The 17,658-nt window shown below is 46.8% G+C and overlaps 4 protein-coding genes across 4 annotated transcripts; 2 read left to right on the forward strand and 2 right to left on the reverse strand.

The window, feature by feature from the left end:
* Positions 1–281: 281 nt before the first annotated feature.
* On the reverse strand, positions 282–1,463 carry N7500_007774 (uncharacterized protein; the record flags this gene model as incomplete). Its single annotated transcript, XM_056678918.1, has 1 exon — positions 282–1,463. The coding sequence occupies one exon, from the start codon at positions 1,461–1,463 to the stop codon at positions 282–284; it is 1,182 nt and encodes a 393-aa protein (XP_056529290.1).
* A 3,135-nt stretch (positions 1,464–4,598) lies between these two features.
* N7500_007775 (uncharacterized protein) lies at positions 4,599–4,877 on the forward strand (the record flags this gene model as incomplete). Its single annotated transcript, XM_056678919.1, has 1 exon — positions 4,599–4,877. The coding sequence occupies one exon, from the start codon at positions 4,599–4,601 to the stop codon at positions 4,875–4,877; it is 279 nt and encodes a 92-aa protein (XP_056529291.1).
* Positions 4,878–5,554: 677 nt separating this feature from the next.
* N7500_007776 (uncharacterized protein) lies at positions 5,555–5,863 on the reverse strand (the record flags this gene model as incomplete). Its single annotated transcript, XM_056678920.1, has 1 exon — positions 5,555–5,863. The coding sequence occupies one exon, from the start codon at positions 5,861–5,863 to the stop codon at positions 5,555–5,557; it is 309 nt and encodes a 102-aa protein (XP_056529292.1).
* A 1,584-nt stretch (positions 5,864–7,447) lies between these two features.
* Positions 7,448–17,620, forward strand: N7500_007777 (uncharacterized protein; the record flags this gene model as incomplete). Its single annotated transcript, XM_056678921.1, has 4 exons — positions 7,448–7,533; positions 8,542–8,978; positions 9,030–16,838; positions 16,893–17,620. The coding sequence occupies 4 exons, from the start codon at positions 7,448–7,450 to the stop codon at positions 17,618–17,620; spliced, it is 9,060 nt and encodes a 3,019-aa protein (XP_056529293.1).
* Between the last annotated feature and the right edge of the window lie 38 nt (positions 17,621–17,658).

The following is a 17,658-nucleotide window of genomic DNA, read 5'->3' on the forward strand; positions in this document are numbered from 1 at the left end:
AGCTAGGTCTTTGTTGCGACATGAAATTGAATGTGATCTGCCGATCCCCCCAATCCTCCTGTGCGAGACACTTATGGCATCTTTTTATTCTGCATGCCACCCCTGCAGGATCAGCAATCTAGGAGACCCTCAAGTATCCCAAAAAGTTTTGTTTAGCACCAATGGAGATGTCTGCTATCACCAAAGAACAATCACTCAAGTGGCGCATGTTGGTATGTGAATGTGTTGTTGGAAGATGCTTGTATGTCATTGACTTTTTCCCCACCCATGACTTCCATTCTTCAAATATGACCCGTATGGCGGCCTTCGATACTGCGATACCGTAACTCAACCTTGAATTCCCCAGGCTCAATCTTCACTTTGACCCAGTGGGCTCGAGCGGATTCAGGAATAATATTTTCTGGCTTTACTCCAGTTGACTCTATATCAATCAGCCTCTTTAAGGCCACAATTGTCGCAGATGCCCAGTAGTCATCTTCTGGTAGTTTGTCCATTAGATAGAAGATATCACGACGGACCTGCCAATCGCGACATTTGGCCGCAGACCATAAGAGTGTAGGCAAAACAGAGTACCTGTAGCTAAACGGCGAAATCGCGATATCACTAAAACCTGTGGCCGAGTCTGCTAGGGTTCGTGCAGTTTTGGTGATATTCTGAAACCGATCCAGGTGATCATCGTAAACCATCTCATCTGGTCGTTGGCTTCTAGCGATAGCCAGCTTAATTTCAATGACATCGATCAATAATGAGAAGACCTTGAGTGAATCGCAGTCCTCTGGCGTAAGGCTATTCAATTCGACGAGGACGGCTAGAAGATGACTTTTACAGAGCCGAAGCTTAGTTAAAATTAGTGCCGCGCTACGGCCGATAGCGTTTGCTGGTCCAATATCAAACCCGTAGGTAGTGTAGTCCAGTATCAATCCCGAGACGGCAGTTGAGAATTTTTGGATAAGGTCCATCTGACTAATACCCGAATAGAGAGGTGGGGTAATCTTTGATAGGGCGGCTGTGCTCTTTGGAAATGACCGATATCCGCTATTGAGCTGCTCGGAATCCTCAACAAATAACGCGGCATAAGAGCAAAAGGACCAGTAAACGTGCATCTGAGAAAAAGCCTGTCTCATGGCTAAACGAGTAGCATCGTTATCTTGCTGATCATCCCAACGTTTGAAAAGTTTATAACCGGATGTAAGGTGATGACGAGCAGAATAGAGATCTCCCTGGAATAAAGCAAGGAGAGTAAAAGTCAAACATGTGACTAACACTACTTGCTGGTGGGTGCTGTTTGCGTTGTAAGGATCTTCCCGAGCGAGACTTTCTCGAAGACAAGAAATGGCTTTCGTAGCGTGCTGAAGAACCAGACTGGGCCCCCGGTCTTCTTTAAATGGAAAGGGTTCCATATGGGTATGCCACGCACTCATAGCGATCGAAGCATGGCGAATAGCAGGGTGATTTTCGCACATTTGTAAAAGCAATCCCTGCCAGAATGAGTTTTGAAAGTAATGCGAAAATCGGACTGCAGTGCGGTGGTGGTAGAAATCTAGATACCACAGCTCGTTCCGATTAAGGTCGATCTGGCAGGCACTGGACAAAGGCAGAGGAATAGTCGTTATCAATGCGCGAACTTTTTCGAAACATTGGATTTGTAGAGCTACATTGTTCTGATCTTTGGTTCTGGATTCACGCCACTCGCGTGTTCTCTTGTCAATGGCTTGTTCATAACCTTCGCATTGACTGCCTGTCTTCGTACATCTGAGACAAGCGGGACGTCTTTCGTCACATTTCTTATGTCGTATCCTTTACAACGCTTAGTTGCTATACGAGATCAAATTTTGGGGCGACTCACTTGCACGTTTTACAGCCTGAGCGAGAATTTGAGTGCTGGGATCTTGTTCTGCGCAGAGCGTGTTGAGACATTTTGCTTGCAAAGAATAGTAGGAGGACTACGGAGTATATCCGGATGATATCCGGATGAGTGGGTTAAACGGACGGAGTTGATCAAACCGCTTGATCGGGACCACGTGATAATAGGTCACATGTGTGACGTGTCATCGTCTTATCGGAAAGGTTTTGCCATCAACGTGCAGAGAAAGATGGTGATAGTTCAGCACCCAGGAATTGCGAATCTCAGTAGCTCTATTGATGATCTGACAGAAAGCTGGTTAGCTCACAGATACACCAAATATAGGCGCGCATCTGTATTCCTACCTGTGAATAATAGGAGAGAGAAGCTCATACGTCCTGCATTGACCATCTGAGTAACTAGCTGCGAAGAGGGAGAGAAAGGAGGGGGAGAGCTGGTCCGCCTACTATATCACGAAGAGGTGCTGATGCCTGAAGTATCCACAATATGTCAATTCAAGTGGTACTGTGAAATGTATGGGTCCAATCGATGGTGTTAAATTCTCTATATCACAGTATCCGCTTTCCTAACAATTTACACCTAATGTATTCCACATGCGAGCTGCGCACACAAACGAGTTGCCCAGTCCAAAACACATACTCCGTAGTAAATCCGATATATTACTATTAGATATTCCAACAACGATTATCTACATGAAAATGTCCTTCTAGTATAGTGCTTTATATATAATATCTAGCCGTAATATAGATTTTAAGGGAATTCAATAAAGTAATGATAGAGATATACATATCTCGGGGGTTCAGTGACCTATTTTTCAATACGACAGCAATGTAAGGTTTTTAACAGTTCAAATTTGATATCTATTCCTAGAGAAGCTTATCAATGGTTATCGGCAAATGAAAGAATATTCAAAATACGTTAGTTATTGACATGTAAGTGTAGCGTATATCGTATTTACCATAGTGTTGCCGCTACACAACTCGCTTGTGTGTGCAGCTCGCATGTGAAATACGTTATGGGCTACGGATTACTGATTCAAAAGTACTAGTTAACTAACTAAACAACCTATATTAATCAACCCTACGGAGTAGACTTCGGCAGAACCCATTTTATAACCCATTCTTAGCATGCCAAGGACCCATCAGAACCCATCAGAACCTGTCAGGTAATGAATGAGTCACCTGATTTTATCTAACCGCCTAAGTAGTATTACTATCCAATAGCTAGATAGGAATGAAGATCATCCTTTCTATACTTCCCTTGACGATGGTAGCATGTCTAACAACGACACTCTAAAGAAAATAAAGGTCATTTCATCGATTACTATCAAAATAATCTCTTTCTAAATCATATTGTGATTCAGAAAGGATAGCATGAGTTCTATTCGTAGAAGGATCTATCGACTATATATAGGTTCGTACGCGCCTGTAGATAGACTACTATGGCAGGGAGTAGTCACATGTGGGTCTGTATAGGGGTCTAAAGTCCCCAGAGATATAAGTCTCATGTTTGAAATGAGCTTTCAGGATCTCATACGATCAGATAGTTCCGTAGTGCGTTCTATACGAGGGACCTTATAAATCGATAAGTAGAAATTGTCGGAGACTCTATCCACTACGAAATGAATAAAAGTATCGAAATTATATGTTGTTGGATACCACAGGCATCCATGCATGATATAGATCAAACATGCATGATATGGCATCATGTTTGGCAATATAAATAGGGTCTCAGGATCCTATTCATAATTGCTTTCTCTTTTCTCTCTCTCTCAGTCTTGCTTCTAGATAGAGATTATCATCATCTTCTCTGTCATCATATGTTAAATCCGGTGGAATAGGGAGTAGTCCATAACAGTTTATTGAACAATAAAGATATACGTGGCGTAGTGGTATTAGCGATTTAGGAAACCCAAGCGAGGAGAATCCAAGGCCGGCCCTCAAAGACTCTAATAGGACACCGCAAATAGACCAAGGTAGTTCTCTACACCTAGAGGGAGGGCCGATAGGTAACCGTGAGCATGCTTTGGATCAACAAGTACGTGAGAGCGGAGCAGGTGCCAATCCAGTCGCCGGATCTGACCGCGACGGTCATCTGCATCCCCGAGCGTCCAAAGTGACACATGTATACCGCCAAGAGCATCAGATCTTACTCGTGCGGGTGAAGTATATCATAGCTTAAGGCCCGAGCGTTGTCTAGACATGAAAATAAGGAAACGAAAAAGAAGGGATCTACATATCGGCTACTATAATTTTTTTCCCACCAGGATATCCAGGAAATCGATACATCTCACGTAGTTTGTCAGTTCAACGATTGAGTGTGTGTCCCCATGGCTTCAACATATATAGTAAGAGGAACATAATCCACTCGAGTCAATTTGCATAGGCGTCATACACTCGTAGCTTCAACTATCCAACTAATCAACAGGATTCCACAGAGTGGAGGCTTATCTCAATGCTCGAGACTGAAACAGATGCATGAGAAAGAGCGGTGAAATAATGGCAAACATGTGGATCTACTCCATTGGTTACTCTCGAAGAGCTCTAGGCAGTTGACCAGTAGATTTTTACGGCTCGTAAAGGCTACTCCAAAAAGGAAAAAGGAGTTTTCGAAGCTATGCAAGCAATCTGCGCAGGGATTAATAAGCCAGAAAGCCAATACTCGCCACTTTCTTCAGTATAAAGCCTTCTAATCTTACGTTGCGCTGTTTTCTTATGTGTCTCTATCATTAGCAATGGACAACACATTCTCTGGCCAAGATGCAGACGATGAAGATGAAGGTGGAGACCCAACCTTGTCTCTTGACCTGTTGACTGAACAAATTGTTTACCTTCCCGAACATGGAATATTTCATTCCCTCATGGCTCCCAGCACGACAGGTGGTACCGCACCCCCCGCAGACACCTCATTCGATGACTTTCTACCGATGAATGGCAATTACGGTTTCACGGATGCAGCTATTTTGAATCCCCCAGAATCTACAGAGAACTACATGGATCATCCGTCTCTATAGAGATTTGAACCAGATGTATTCCCTGATGGAGGAGAGGGGTTTCAAGAACTTTTTGAAAGAATGGCATCGACTGAGGATTCTTGTCAAGGCAGAGCCCCAGAGGAAAGCGTGTTAGAGTCGCCGGTCTCAGCGCCTCGAAAAGTGATCAAATTTGAAGAAGCAGAGATGCCTTCACTAGACCATACGACATTGTTTTCCGATGGAGTGTATCGTTGTCGGTATTTGAATTGCGAATGGAAAACAGGCGAAGATAAAAAACATCTTCTAAGGTACCTTCTGTGTCTATAATGAACACAATGCAGTATCTAATATTTCTAGGAAACACGTTCGGAGACACGTCAAACCTGTCAGATGTCCACAAGCTTTCTGTGATTATCGGACAGCTGAACAAACGGATATGCACCGACATGTCATAACAAATCATAAGCCATGGGCTATAGAGCATCTTGAGATTATAAAAAGGTTTACTTGCGACAAATGTGGCTCGTCTTTTACTCGCAACGATAATCTCCAAAGGCACCAGAAGAAGGCGTGCAAGGGGTAATGCAGAAATGCATAACACTTGAGCTGTATTTGGAAATTTGACAATCATCGTGCCCAAGAAAAGAGAGCAATACAAAAATATGTAGACAAAATTAGAAGCCATCCGCTTTAAACGAGCGGTTTTATAGTTGCCCTCAATGCATCCAGGCCTGAATGGAAACGCCTCCGCCCTCATCATCCGATTCTTCCTTGTGATGAGTCACAAATCCAGGGCCAATCGGTGGTCCACCTCTGGCTTGATCTTTCAATTGTTGATTCTGTTTTTTAATGGGGATATCTTTACTCATAACTATCGAGCTCCTTTCCGAAACGTTGATAGGTGCTGGGGTGTAGCCGAGGGGATGGAGATACGTAATTTCTGTTCTTGAATCAGGACGTCTCTGGCCAACTGAGGATTGTCCAAGGGCTTGACTGATGACAAGATTGCGAATCTCGTGAACCATTTTGTTCAGTATATGTAATTGCTGCCTTCCTGCCCCGTGGTACTTCGAGAAGTTCTCCACCAGAGGCGGCCCCCAGTTTGTCCACACATTTCGATGCGATTCAGGGACAATCATTCGTGCCGGGTGGTGTTTGAAATACAGTTCGCAACATAAACAGGCCGCCTTACTGCAAGCGACAAAACGATCATTTTCGGCGAATTGTATTTGATATCGATGAAAATGCTCAAGTATCTGGACCTCTGCATGAATTCGTGGCTTTAGATTCCGATATTCGCCCGGAAATCTATCGAAGATTCGATTCACAGCGTTGATTTTTGACAGTCCATGTTCAATGTCGAGTCGCTCGTGGTCTCCCTTCAGTAACATACGGTTGAGGATTCCGTCCAGATTCGTATGTCTGTCGGGTGCGGGAGGTGGCACCGGTGCTATGTGATCCACAGTGGACACTTCACAACTTTCTAGTATTTGGCTCACTTCAGTGACAGCTTCAACAAGGTCTTTTGATGCTCGGATATGATGCGCTAGCCGTCCGATGTAATGTATCACAAGCTCAAAGGGATCGCATTCTATGTCTGGGCTGAGCAAGTTCTCTTGCCGTATAGACCTCAGCCATGAGAGAGTGGGAGAATGCCTGGTTTCGTACGCAAACGTGCAAAGTGTGAGATTATCATCATGACTCAGGAGTGATCTGAACCACTTGCGTGAACTTTCGGCTATGAAGACATTAGTATCGGCAATATTATAACGCTTTACTGGCGTTGCACACCTTCAATTGTAGCTGAATGGGAAAGCTTTCGGCTACAAGCATCCACGGCCCTGAACAAGCAGTTCTTTTCCTTTTTGATGCGCTTTTCCGCAAATTCAACACAAAACTTCACAAATTCTGCTTCCTTTTGAGGTAGCTCCGATTCTGTAACCTCATTAAATTTGTACAGTAGCCCAAGGACAGCCTTGAGAAACTCGGCTATTTTAGCTTGTCCTTTATTCGAAGCGACGTATCACCGATAGCATGTACCGAGATCTGCAAGTCCAATTGCGGTGCAGGTCTCTCCGCCTTTTTCAAAGTCACAAATGTAGGAAAGATTCCGCAAGAACTCCCGACGCTTAGCTTGGCCTGCATTTACATCGTGCGGTTTCGGCTGGTGGTTCCCACGGCTCTGTCTAAGTAATCGCAACAGCACCAGTGGTTCATAAAACCTGCTGAGAACCTTGTGATACGGGTCCAACCTCGGGCTACCGACGGTTTTGGGTTTGATTTCAAGTGTTGATGGAAAGATCTTATACCCGGTCGATCTGGCTTCGCGAGGATCCATAGTGATCGGATTATCGCAATATGCTGTCTTCGAAAGAAACAACCAAAAACATGAAAATGCGAGAATAGAAAAGTGAGTGCTGCCACGAATGTTGTTTTTATTCCGTGGTTTGGATAATAACATAAGCCACGCGTAACTTGAGATAGAGTGGCGGCACGCGGAAGGCTATATACATAGTAGGTTTGAGAGGGGTACTTTTCGCTCGGCCAACGCATGAGTCGAGGTCTTTGACGGACTAATAGAAAGGGCCGATAATAATCATGTGGGAGGCATGCAGGAGGCAGACCAGATGATGCAGGAGGCAGAATTGAATATGCGAGAGGCAGAATTGGCTATGCAGGAGGCAGACCAGACCATGTGCCTTGAGTCAGAAAGCCCTTTTTCTAAGGTTGTATATTCATGCCATGACGAAAACCCCCGTTCAAAACACTTGAAATAAATACGGAAAAGATTTGGGACACTTGCACACGAGCCCGCATATCCGGTTATCAATTATCAATTATCATGACATAACAATAGCAATTGAACGTACAGCATAACCTTCATGGCCCCTGGTCTCGACTTACAATAGGTGCGTTAGTCACTGAAACGGAAGCAGTCATTAGTACTTGACCACATGGTCAATTTTACCACTGTTTGAGTCCCTCTAATATCTAGGAAAAACATTCAATTAGCTATTGTACTACAACTTGGTGAGTCCGCAACTTATGGTCCGCTTGTGGCTGACTGCTCGATTGTCCCAAAATGGATATTAGCTTATTTTTAATGCGGGAGCCTCATTATGCATTACGAAGGAGGCCTGTCATGCAAGAAATTTATCGTGTAAGGGAATCTCATTGGGTCCTATCTTGCAGTGGAAAACCCAGGGTTGTTGGGCAGTATGTGCCCTGATCATACTGTGTCTCGCTCCTTTTCGATCAAGCCACGAAACAATGATACGCTTTTTTTTTATTAAAGGGCCGTGGAGTCACTGTTCTCAGCGGGCCTTCATGGACTGATCATAGGTTGAGAAATTTGTGGTAGAAGACTTATGGAACACCTTCAATGCCATATGAGCGTTGGATTGAAGCTGAATTCCATACAAAACGGAAACTGCGACGATGATCACAATTTTTATCATAGATCGACAATAGTCAACATAATAGCGGAAGTCTCCATAGGGGGTTTGCTTAGCCCCTTCTGTCAGAGTGATGAGTTCCACCTATGGGAGAGCCGAGACGGAATGATAAGCACCACTCACATTGTATGTTTCAATCTTCTGCTCGTGCAGATTGTGGTAGAAAGCATCATGCAAGGCCCTGTTCAGTGAAAATCAAAGGCTATACTGCTTTCTACAGGAAGGATTCAGCTTCTTGATATTTAAAGGTGTTCCCATGTTCATGAGCGTCTCTTTGGCATCTCCTCGCAACCCAACAAAGCGTACATTGGTCCCAAAACTCGGTTCCCTGGCATTCAGTCAAACGCCAACGGCATTCGCTCCCCTCTCAACCTCTACTTCGTCATGGAGGGTTCTCTTGCATCCAAGTCAATGACGCTAGAGGAGACATTGTACCTCTTCCACCACATATTTCTCCCACCAAAGGTTCCCCAAGCAGAAGATTACAACGTGCCAAAAGAACATTGTCTCCTCGAGAGCGTTGTTGATGCTCTTCGCAGCTTCAGCGATTACGTTCCGACTGCAGATACTACTATCGTATGTAAGGCCACTGAGATGGTTTCTCGCCTAAGAAAAACGTACAGCCCTCATGGGTACGTTGATGAAAGGCAGCTCGAATTTAGTCTGGCAGAACTACCAGCTCGGGGTAAGAATTGCAAAACGCAAATAATGGTGCTCATTTCTAACTAGGCTGTAGGCGGATTCCTCCCAATTCATGTTCGCGAGCAAAATGCAGGAATCCTCCTTTACTGGCATAACGACGCGGTACACATCGAATCGTTTGAGTTGTCAGCTCGCAATGAAGCCGTTATAGCAACATTGGGACGGCTGCGCCGTGCTTTCCCGGGTCCGACCATGGTTATGAATAGGGCAACTTTCGAGGAACCTGGGTTCCAAGCAGTCCTGGCGCAAACAATTTCGAGAATGAGTCACCAGCCCGTTGCAGGAACCAAGCCAAGAGTCAAGAAAGCTAGACAGGAGCACGATGAGACTAGGGACACCACGCATCCTAAAATGGTGACAGAGCTTCTCATGTCGACTATTCGTCCTCGATGCACCGACATCGCGTCTGTACAGATTCAGAAGAACACTCGCGAGGAAGTAATGTGGCGTGATTGCCAATCGCCGTGGCGCCGATCTGCATTATGGCTCCTGGTACGCGTGACACTGCAGCTAGTGTTTCGCAGACTGTCTACAGAAGGGAGCTTGGACGATCTGTACAAACAATTCATGGTCTTCTTCATGACCTCGATAGTTGACAGAGCTCCAATTGCAGTACCTTCCGAGACTCTCTTTCTTATGAATGCCAAGATTGTTCGCCGACTGCTGAAGCTTGACTTGGCGGTTGTGCCTGCCTGGTTCACCTCAGTTCAAGAAATCTTGAGTCGTACAAGCAGCGCAGTTCAAGACCAGTGGACTCATATTAGGAGAAAAAATCGCCATTGTGTCGACCTGCCATTGCTGCATGATTTGAACTTCCGTCAAGATATTCAATATGCGCTCCCCTGCCTTGACCGCTACCTCGAAAGCATAGAAAATCGAAGCAACCAACGCCCGTGCAGAGAAAATTTCCAGCCGCAACCGAAGTTCATCAAATACCAACGAAAAGAGCTTCCAAATCACCTCGATTCACACGATTCTAATTATCAAGCGTACAACCTTGCTGCCTTTGAGGATTGGGTTGCTTCGGATCTCAATGCATGGCTGGAAATTCATCAGAGCGAGGAAGCAACCTGTGGTCAACTTTCTGCTTTGATGGTTCGATACTTCGAGAAAGCGTCTTCGTCATATGCAGACAACCCCGAAGCCACATCAGTCATGCTCCTTACCCTCTTAGAGCTGTGGATTGCCTGCGACAAATCCGCGATTCACCTACATGAGACCTTGAGAGACTATGACGCATGTATACCAGTTGACTGCTTTCAATCACTTTTGCTGCCTTTTCGAACGCACATGGAGAGGCTGGCGTGTGCTGAAATGTATCTGAGTCGACGTCGGGCTCGCCTTTACTACCATGGCCCGAAAAATTTCCAAGAATTCGGGACTTCCTCCTGCTTCGCTGTTCGATACTTCGAGCAGTCCCACAAACATCAGCAATTGCTTGCAGCCATTGAAGAAAATGCCACTCAGGAGAGGAAGAAGAAAAAGGCCGAGCTTCGGGAAAAGCAGCAACGTTACCGGGAATTGATGGCATTATCTTCTAAAACACCATGTGAATTTGTCGAAACCATTGTGGATAAGAGACTTGGGCTTCGGGAAAGAGTCCACCGCAGCGATTGCCCTCGAGAGCGTTATCAGAAGCAGGCCGAGTCGATTGAAATCAGCATACATGAGTGGCCTCTGCCGACCGATTGGCTAAGGGCCAAGGCTACTGTCTTCGAACTTCGAGTACCCGAGCCCTTTGGAAGCTGGCGTGACACCACGCTGTTTTTCCTGCATCGGTGTTTGAATATGAAGTATGCTGTGGAAGAACAGCCCAGAGCAGAGCATCGTCCACACACATATCGAGGTCTCTCGTCATTCTTCAGCAACCAGGGGCGTAACCAGCGAATCAGTCTTCTTTCTCAGAATAAGCCTCACGAGAGAACTCATCGACGCGACAGGTTAATTCTCAATGTGACGGAAAATGATGTCTGCCTAAACAATGGACTTCACTTTCAATACTTTGACAATGTTCTCGGATGTTTTGTGAGCGACTTTGACTGGACTCATGAAACAGAGACTTCCTGCACCTATAGGCTGCCGGCAAACGTGTCAGCGCTGCAGCAATTTCTGTTTCGACCTGCCATAAGTCCACATGGCCCGTCACCAAATACTGTCATTGCAACACAGTGCGATGCCCCTGCTGACATGTCACTGGAGGAATACAAGGCCCTTGCAACTATGCCCCTTGGACTGGAGATCCAATGGCAAAATATCCTGCTGGAACTGTCAATGCCATCTGTGGACATGAAAAAAATCGAAACCACAATCTTTGTGCTTCAGATAATCAATCAAGCGGGCCCATCCAAAGCAGGGACGACATTGAGACAAGGTCATGCGATTTTGTGCGACGAGGTATTCACAGTCGAAGTACTCTCGCGAATTGAAGAGACATTAGGGAGGATCCAGCAAAATTGGGAGACCATACACGGGCTCAATAGTCTTATTCGGCTGGTTTTGAGAATTTTGTCTTTGTCTCCTTCTCAAAAAGTCTGTGCGATGTGCCTCCGGCGTTTAAACAACCTCCGCCGATCTGTTTTCCACTGGGTCAATCTTGTGAGAACGAAAGCCGGTGAGACTATTGATGACACACATAAAAGCAGTCTAATTGCAAAGAGCGTTCATATCGCTTTGGTATGCATAGAGACATTCAATGCAGAAACCATTGCCCCTATGTTCGCCGTCTCGGCGGATGTTTCAATCTTTCTGCAGTGCTGTTCAGTCATTTGGAACGGCAGGAACTCTCTGCCAATTGAATCAGGCTCATTGCTCCAGCTACTGTATCATCGGTGGCAAGTTCTGAGTTATCGCAGCCATGTTATTCTCGCAGAGCTTATCGTTGAATGCAAGAACCCAGGACTAGACCTGGCCATCGACGCAGCCTGGGCAGCCTATGACAAGACCTCTAAGTGGTCCAGGGTGTCAAAAGACGTTACATATTGGTTGTTCACTCGGTTTGCCGGCCAGTCTGGGTTTAGCGAAGACATGTTGTTGCACTACAACCTCTTGACTGGAGAGCTCCTTGTGGATGGCCTCCCGCTTGCACGTTTGCCTTCTGAGTATGAAAATCATCCAACATATCGCAGCTTATTTGGGAAATCTCAATTGGACGTAATGCCCAGCAACACACCGGGGATGCAATTTTCGTGTCAAAAGCAGTACTCGGGATACACGGTACACCTCGGAAGAGAGGCCGTGCCAGAGTCCACTGATTCCGACATGTCAGTCAAAGCGGTGACGGGTGGGAAGCAAGTCTGGCAACTGGTTCCGTCTAGACTTTTTGCTGGAGTTTTTCCAGATGAGTTCGTGGAAGGCTATGCGCACTGGTATTCGGTCTCAGGGGACCTGGTGGAATTCCGACCCTTGGAAGCGCCATGGCTGTCTTCCAGTCAAAACTGGCAGCTCCAGAGAAGCTCTTGCCAAGCTCCCTGGAGACTCAGGAGGAACGGAACGATTTTGGTCAGCACCGTGTGCCAAACGGCCCGAGTAATATCCAATATTTTTCAGCCGATTGAAAAGGCTTTGAAGGTGCATTGTATTTTCCATGAGGCCTCTTCGAGTCTACATGTTGAGCTACCGCGCCTTCGATTGGAATTTATCCTCAAGTCACAGTCTTCTACGATCCAATCTCGACAATATCCCGGCATGTCAGTCAATAGTGACCAAGACTTTGACTCATTGATTGGGCTACGCAACACGCTTCTGCTCACGAACCATGAGTCTTACGATCAAGTGGTCCTCATACCTGAAGGAGCTTTATCTTGGGCCAGAGATGAAAACCACGTTCGTGTCGAGATCGGTTGGCAACCTGTGACCACCATCCATGCGTATCATATCGATCGCCAGCTCGGACGGCTTTTGGACAATGGAAGCTTACAGAGCAAGCTATATCTCACGTACTTGCATGCTCTTACGTCCTTCTGCCTACCAGATCCACTTACCAAGAAGACCGGTACCGAGCAGGCTCTGGCTATACTTAGGTCCGCGTCCCTGAGGTCTTTTGATCGCCTGCAGACAGAGCACATTGAACTCCTCAAGAACATCGCATCTCTCACTCCTGCCAGGAGATACTATCCTAATAATGAGAAAGTGATGCAGAGCATCCACTGGCGGCAAGGCCTAGGCTGTCTCTCTCAGCACTATGGCTTTCGCGAGGAAGTCGCAGATATACTGGACCAAAATCGTCGCATGAGAATTTTTCAACTTGGGGCGGAGCTGAATCACCCGTCACTTCCACATGTGGAGCAAGCACTGTTTCTGCGGGAGCGAATCCGCACATCTTCATTCCGCGCCCAAGGATTCGGCGCCGACGGCCATACACAGGAGTACGACAGCATGTACAACAGTCTCGACAAGGATCGGATATCTTTTGGAGCGTCTCGAAGCTTTTCCATTTGCAAGATGCTTTACAAAGGGATCCCTTCTGTCCGCAAACTACAATCTAAACAGTTGACCTCGCATCTTTGGCAATTCTTTTCTTTACCCACCGGGGCTCATGGCCCTCATACTCCATTGGACACGGGAAGGTTGAGGTACGATGCTGAGTGGATACTAGAATCAAGAGAGTTCCTTGTCAGCAATTGGTGCAGCATACACCACCTCGCGTGCTCACAAACCCGCCGCCTCGGCAAATTCCAGCTCATGATCTGGCTTGCAGCCCTTGCTTTCTCGGATGAAGCTGATATGATTGCCCTTGAGACCATTGTTTCGCTTTTTGTGATTCATGACCTGGCCTCAATCCATCTGCCAACCAGCGCATTGTTTTTGCCAAAAGAAGGAGTTAAGATGATCAAATCTTCAATTAGCCATCAAATCGATTCGGCACAGCGTGAAGTCACTCCAGAGTCAGGACTTGCGCCAGAACCAAATGAGACAGTTCGAAGATTCAAGTCGCGCAGGGCTAGACTTCGGAATCAAAATCGGGAAACCATTAAGGAAAGTTTGTTACTACATTTTGAACGCCAGTGGCCCACCCGATCACCGTCCTCACCATCAAATTCAACATCAAATGACTACTTTGATGCACAGGAGATGATGATGAAAGTTTCAAAATTGTTCAGTATCTGGTTCGACAATCGAGATCTGAAGCGATACCTCACCGACATTGCGAATGTCACTTGCCGTCAACTGATCGAAGAGGTCGAGATTCAACCCTACCAGCTACCACATCCACCTCGAAGTGCGCCGAAAAAAGGTGGCTTTGTGCTCTTTGATGACCTACTCGGCCCGCAGCCAATCATCGACATTGAAGAACCGCAATTAAGGGACCTTGTCTCTACATCATCGACAGGACAACCTCCAGCTCCTATACTGATGGCTTTGCTAAACTCTTTGGGTATGCAAGCTAAATCTAAGTACGAGAAAGACTATGTCGGGCAGTTACAAAGCAGTGTTGCTTCGTTGAAAGATGGCAGACAAGAAAAGCACATCAATATGGCTCAAGGAGTTTTGGAGACAATTATTTTGGACTATCTTGGATCCTGTCAAGAATATGTCGACAGGGTCTATCGATCACTTGTGTCTGAGCTCTGTCCTCGTGATAAGACCGCCTGGTCAGGGACGATGCATCCTTTCAGGGCAAAGGTAATCGCAGTAGCCCTGGAACTGCAGCAGTACCCAAGGCTGTCACCAGTCCTTTTTTTGGAGCAACTGTCGCGCCATCGATGGGGTCTACTAGACCTAAACTGGAAAAAATGTTTCATCGCTTACGGGTGCTCAATCACTAAATTGCAGCGAGCGAAACGACTAGCTCGCCTTCTCAAGCACCCGGACGAACTCCTGAAAGAACTCGAAAATTCAGGACATACGAACTGGCAGCCAATCCAATTCCCAGAGACTCTTCTGCTGGAGATAGAGAACGGGATCCTGATAAGAGGTATTCAGGAGGAAATTGCGGCGACAATGAGGCACTTTGTCCCAGGAAAGAATGCCGTCATGCAATTGAATATGGGCGAGGGGAAATCCTCAGTCATTGTTCCTATGGTGGTAGCAAATCTTGCAAATGGAGTTTGTCTGGTTCGTGTGCTTGTGGCTAAGCCGCAATCACGACAAATGTTTCAAATGCTGGTCACAAAGTTGGGTGGTCTCTTGGGTCGGCGTGTGTATCATATGCCCATTACACGCTCTCTGAAATTCGGAGAAGCCGAAGCAGAGGAGATTGAACGTATGTGTTTAGAGTGTATGTCGCAGGGCGGTGTCTTGCTCGTTCAACCCGAGCATATCCTATCTTTGAAATTGATGAGCCTTGAGTGTTTTATTGCTGGTAAATGCGCCGTGGGCCGGTCTCTACTTCGCACGTTACAGTTCTTCCAACAAAACTCCCGGGACATTGTGGACGAAAGCGACGAAAACTTTAGCGTCAAATTTGAATTGATCTATACCATGGGATCTCAACGTCCCGTCGAGCTCAGCCCGCAACGGTGGATTGTGGTACAAGAGCTATTACAACTGGTTCGAGATTATGCTGGTCGCGTCCATACTGAATTTCCCGACTCCATTGAAGTGAGCGAGCAGCCGCACGGCGGTTTTCCACGGATACGTTTGCTCAAACAGGATGCTGAGAAAGCTTTGGTCCAATACGTCGGAAGGCATATATGCGAGAATGATATTGGCTCTCTGTCAATCTCGAGGCAGGCCCAGCCCGTCAGAGATGCCGTCTACATCTACATTATAAAACCTGAGCCCCTGGTGGACGAAATCGCGGCGGTGGAGTGCGAGAATTCCGCAGGATTTTGGGGAGAGAGCACACAGGCAACCCTGCTGTTGATACGGGGTCTGCTCGCCGGGGGTGTTCTAGCCTTTTGCTTGGGTAAAAAGCGATGGCGCGTCAACTATGGGGTTGATAGGAGCCGAAATCCACCGACAAGACTTTGTGTGCCATATCGAGCCAAGGATAGCCCTTCTCTTCGGTCAGAATTCAGCCATCCCGATGTTGTGATTCTGTTGACATGTCTGAATTACTACTATGCTGGACTTGGCGACGACGATATATTTCTCGCCTTCAATCATCTGGTCAGGTCAGACCAAGCCAGTGCAGAGTATCAAGAGTGGGCGAAGGATGCTTCTAGGCTTCCCCCTGCCTACCAGCAGCTTGTGGGAGTGAATCTGGATGACCGGTCTCATTGTACCGATCATGTGTTCCCCGCTCTACGGTTCTCCAAAGCTACTGTCGACTACTTCTTAACACACGTCGTATTCCCGAAAGAGATGAAGGAGTTTCCTGACAAATTGTCTGCGTCTGGCTGGGATATTGGGGATATTAAAACACATCCTACAGTAGGGTTTAGTGGGACGAATGATTCACGAGAAACCCTACCGCTGAGCGTCTCGCAACTCGACCTGCCGGAGCAAAACCACACGAATGCGTTGGTGCTGGAATATTTGTTGCAGCCAGAAAATTCCGTGGCCTGTATTCCACAGCACGTCCAGCCATGCAAGTCAGATGCCGAGATCATATTGGATCTGGTATTGGATCAGAGTCCACCGGTCCAGGTAATTCTTGATGTGGGCGCACAGATTCTAGAGCTCAGTAACGATGACTTGGCGGCCCGCTGGCTCAAACTGCTCCGAAAAGAAGGACCAATCCAAGCGGTGGTGTTTGTTAACAATAAAGACGATATCTGCGTCCTGGATCGAACTGGACGTGTTGAACTTTTGCAAATTTCACCATTTGCAAGACAGATGGAAGCATGCTTTGTTTTCCTAGACGAAGCACATACTAGAGGGATCGATTTGAAGCTCCCGTCTAATTATCGTGCGGCGGTCACACTGGGTCCGGGTATCACAAAGGACAAATTGGTTCAAGGTACGAAATTTGCATTCTTCATATCAGGCAAAGCCAGGACTGACTATACTCCAGCGTGTATGAGAATGAGAAAATTGGGCCACGGACAGTCTGTGGTCTTTTACGTTCCCGAGGAGATCAAGTCCGATATCCTGGCCTTAAGTGGCAAGGACAAGGATTCTCAGATCACTGTCGCGGACGTGCTTCTCTGGGCCATTTCCGAGACTTGGATTGACAGCCGACACAGTATCCCCCTTTGGGCGATCCAGGGCACACGATTCGAGCGCCAACAGGAACTGTGGCAAGCTTACCGCCAAAATGATTGTCTTGATCTGACACCGAGACAAGCCCAGGAATTTCTCGAGCCCGAATGCCAGACTGTTGAACAGCGATACCGACCTGGTCATCAAACGCGGCCGTCATTTACCTCTCCTTCAGATGCTAGCCCGAATCTAAGTTTGATTTGGAAACGCTGCCGCAAGTTTGAAGGTCTCGCCACTTCGTCCGCCCTTCAAGAGGAACAGGAGCGCGAGCTCGCACCGGAAGTTCAAAGTGAGCGCCAGATTCAGAGGCCTCCAAGTGCTACACCAGAAACGCACTATATCCATCCACACATATCTTCATTTGTCACTACAGGCATTCTTGTAAGGTCTGCCGAGGCCTATGAGCCAGCATACCTCACGCTGCGCAACACCTCCGCCGCCTGCTTTCTGGACGTATCTCAATTCCCATCTAGTCTACTAGCTTCCAACGACTTCGTTAGGACCATCAAGACTTCCCCCAGGCTCACACTTCATTGCTGATGCTTTCCAACGTCCTGTCAGATGGGTCCTGACAAGTC

The sequence above is a fragment of the Penicillium coprophilum genome, assembly GCF_028826855.1.
Source record: "Penicillium coprophilum strain IBT 35676 chromosome Unknown utg000005l_segment0_segment0, whole genome shotgun sequence".
NCBI lineage: Eukaryota > Fungi > Ascomycota > Eurotiomycetes > Eurotiales > Aspergillaceae > Penicillium > Penicillium coprophilum.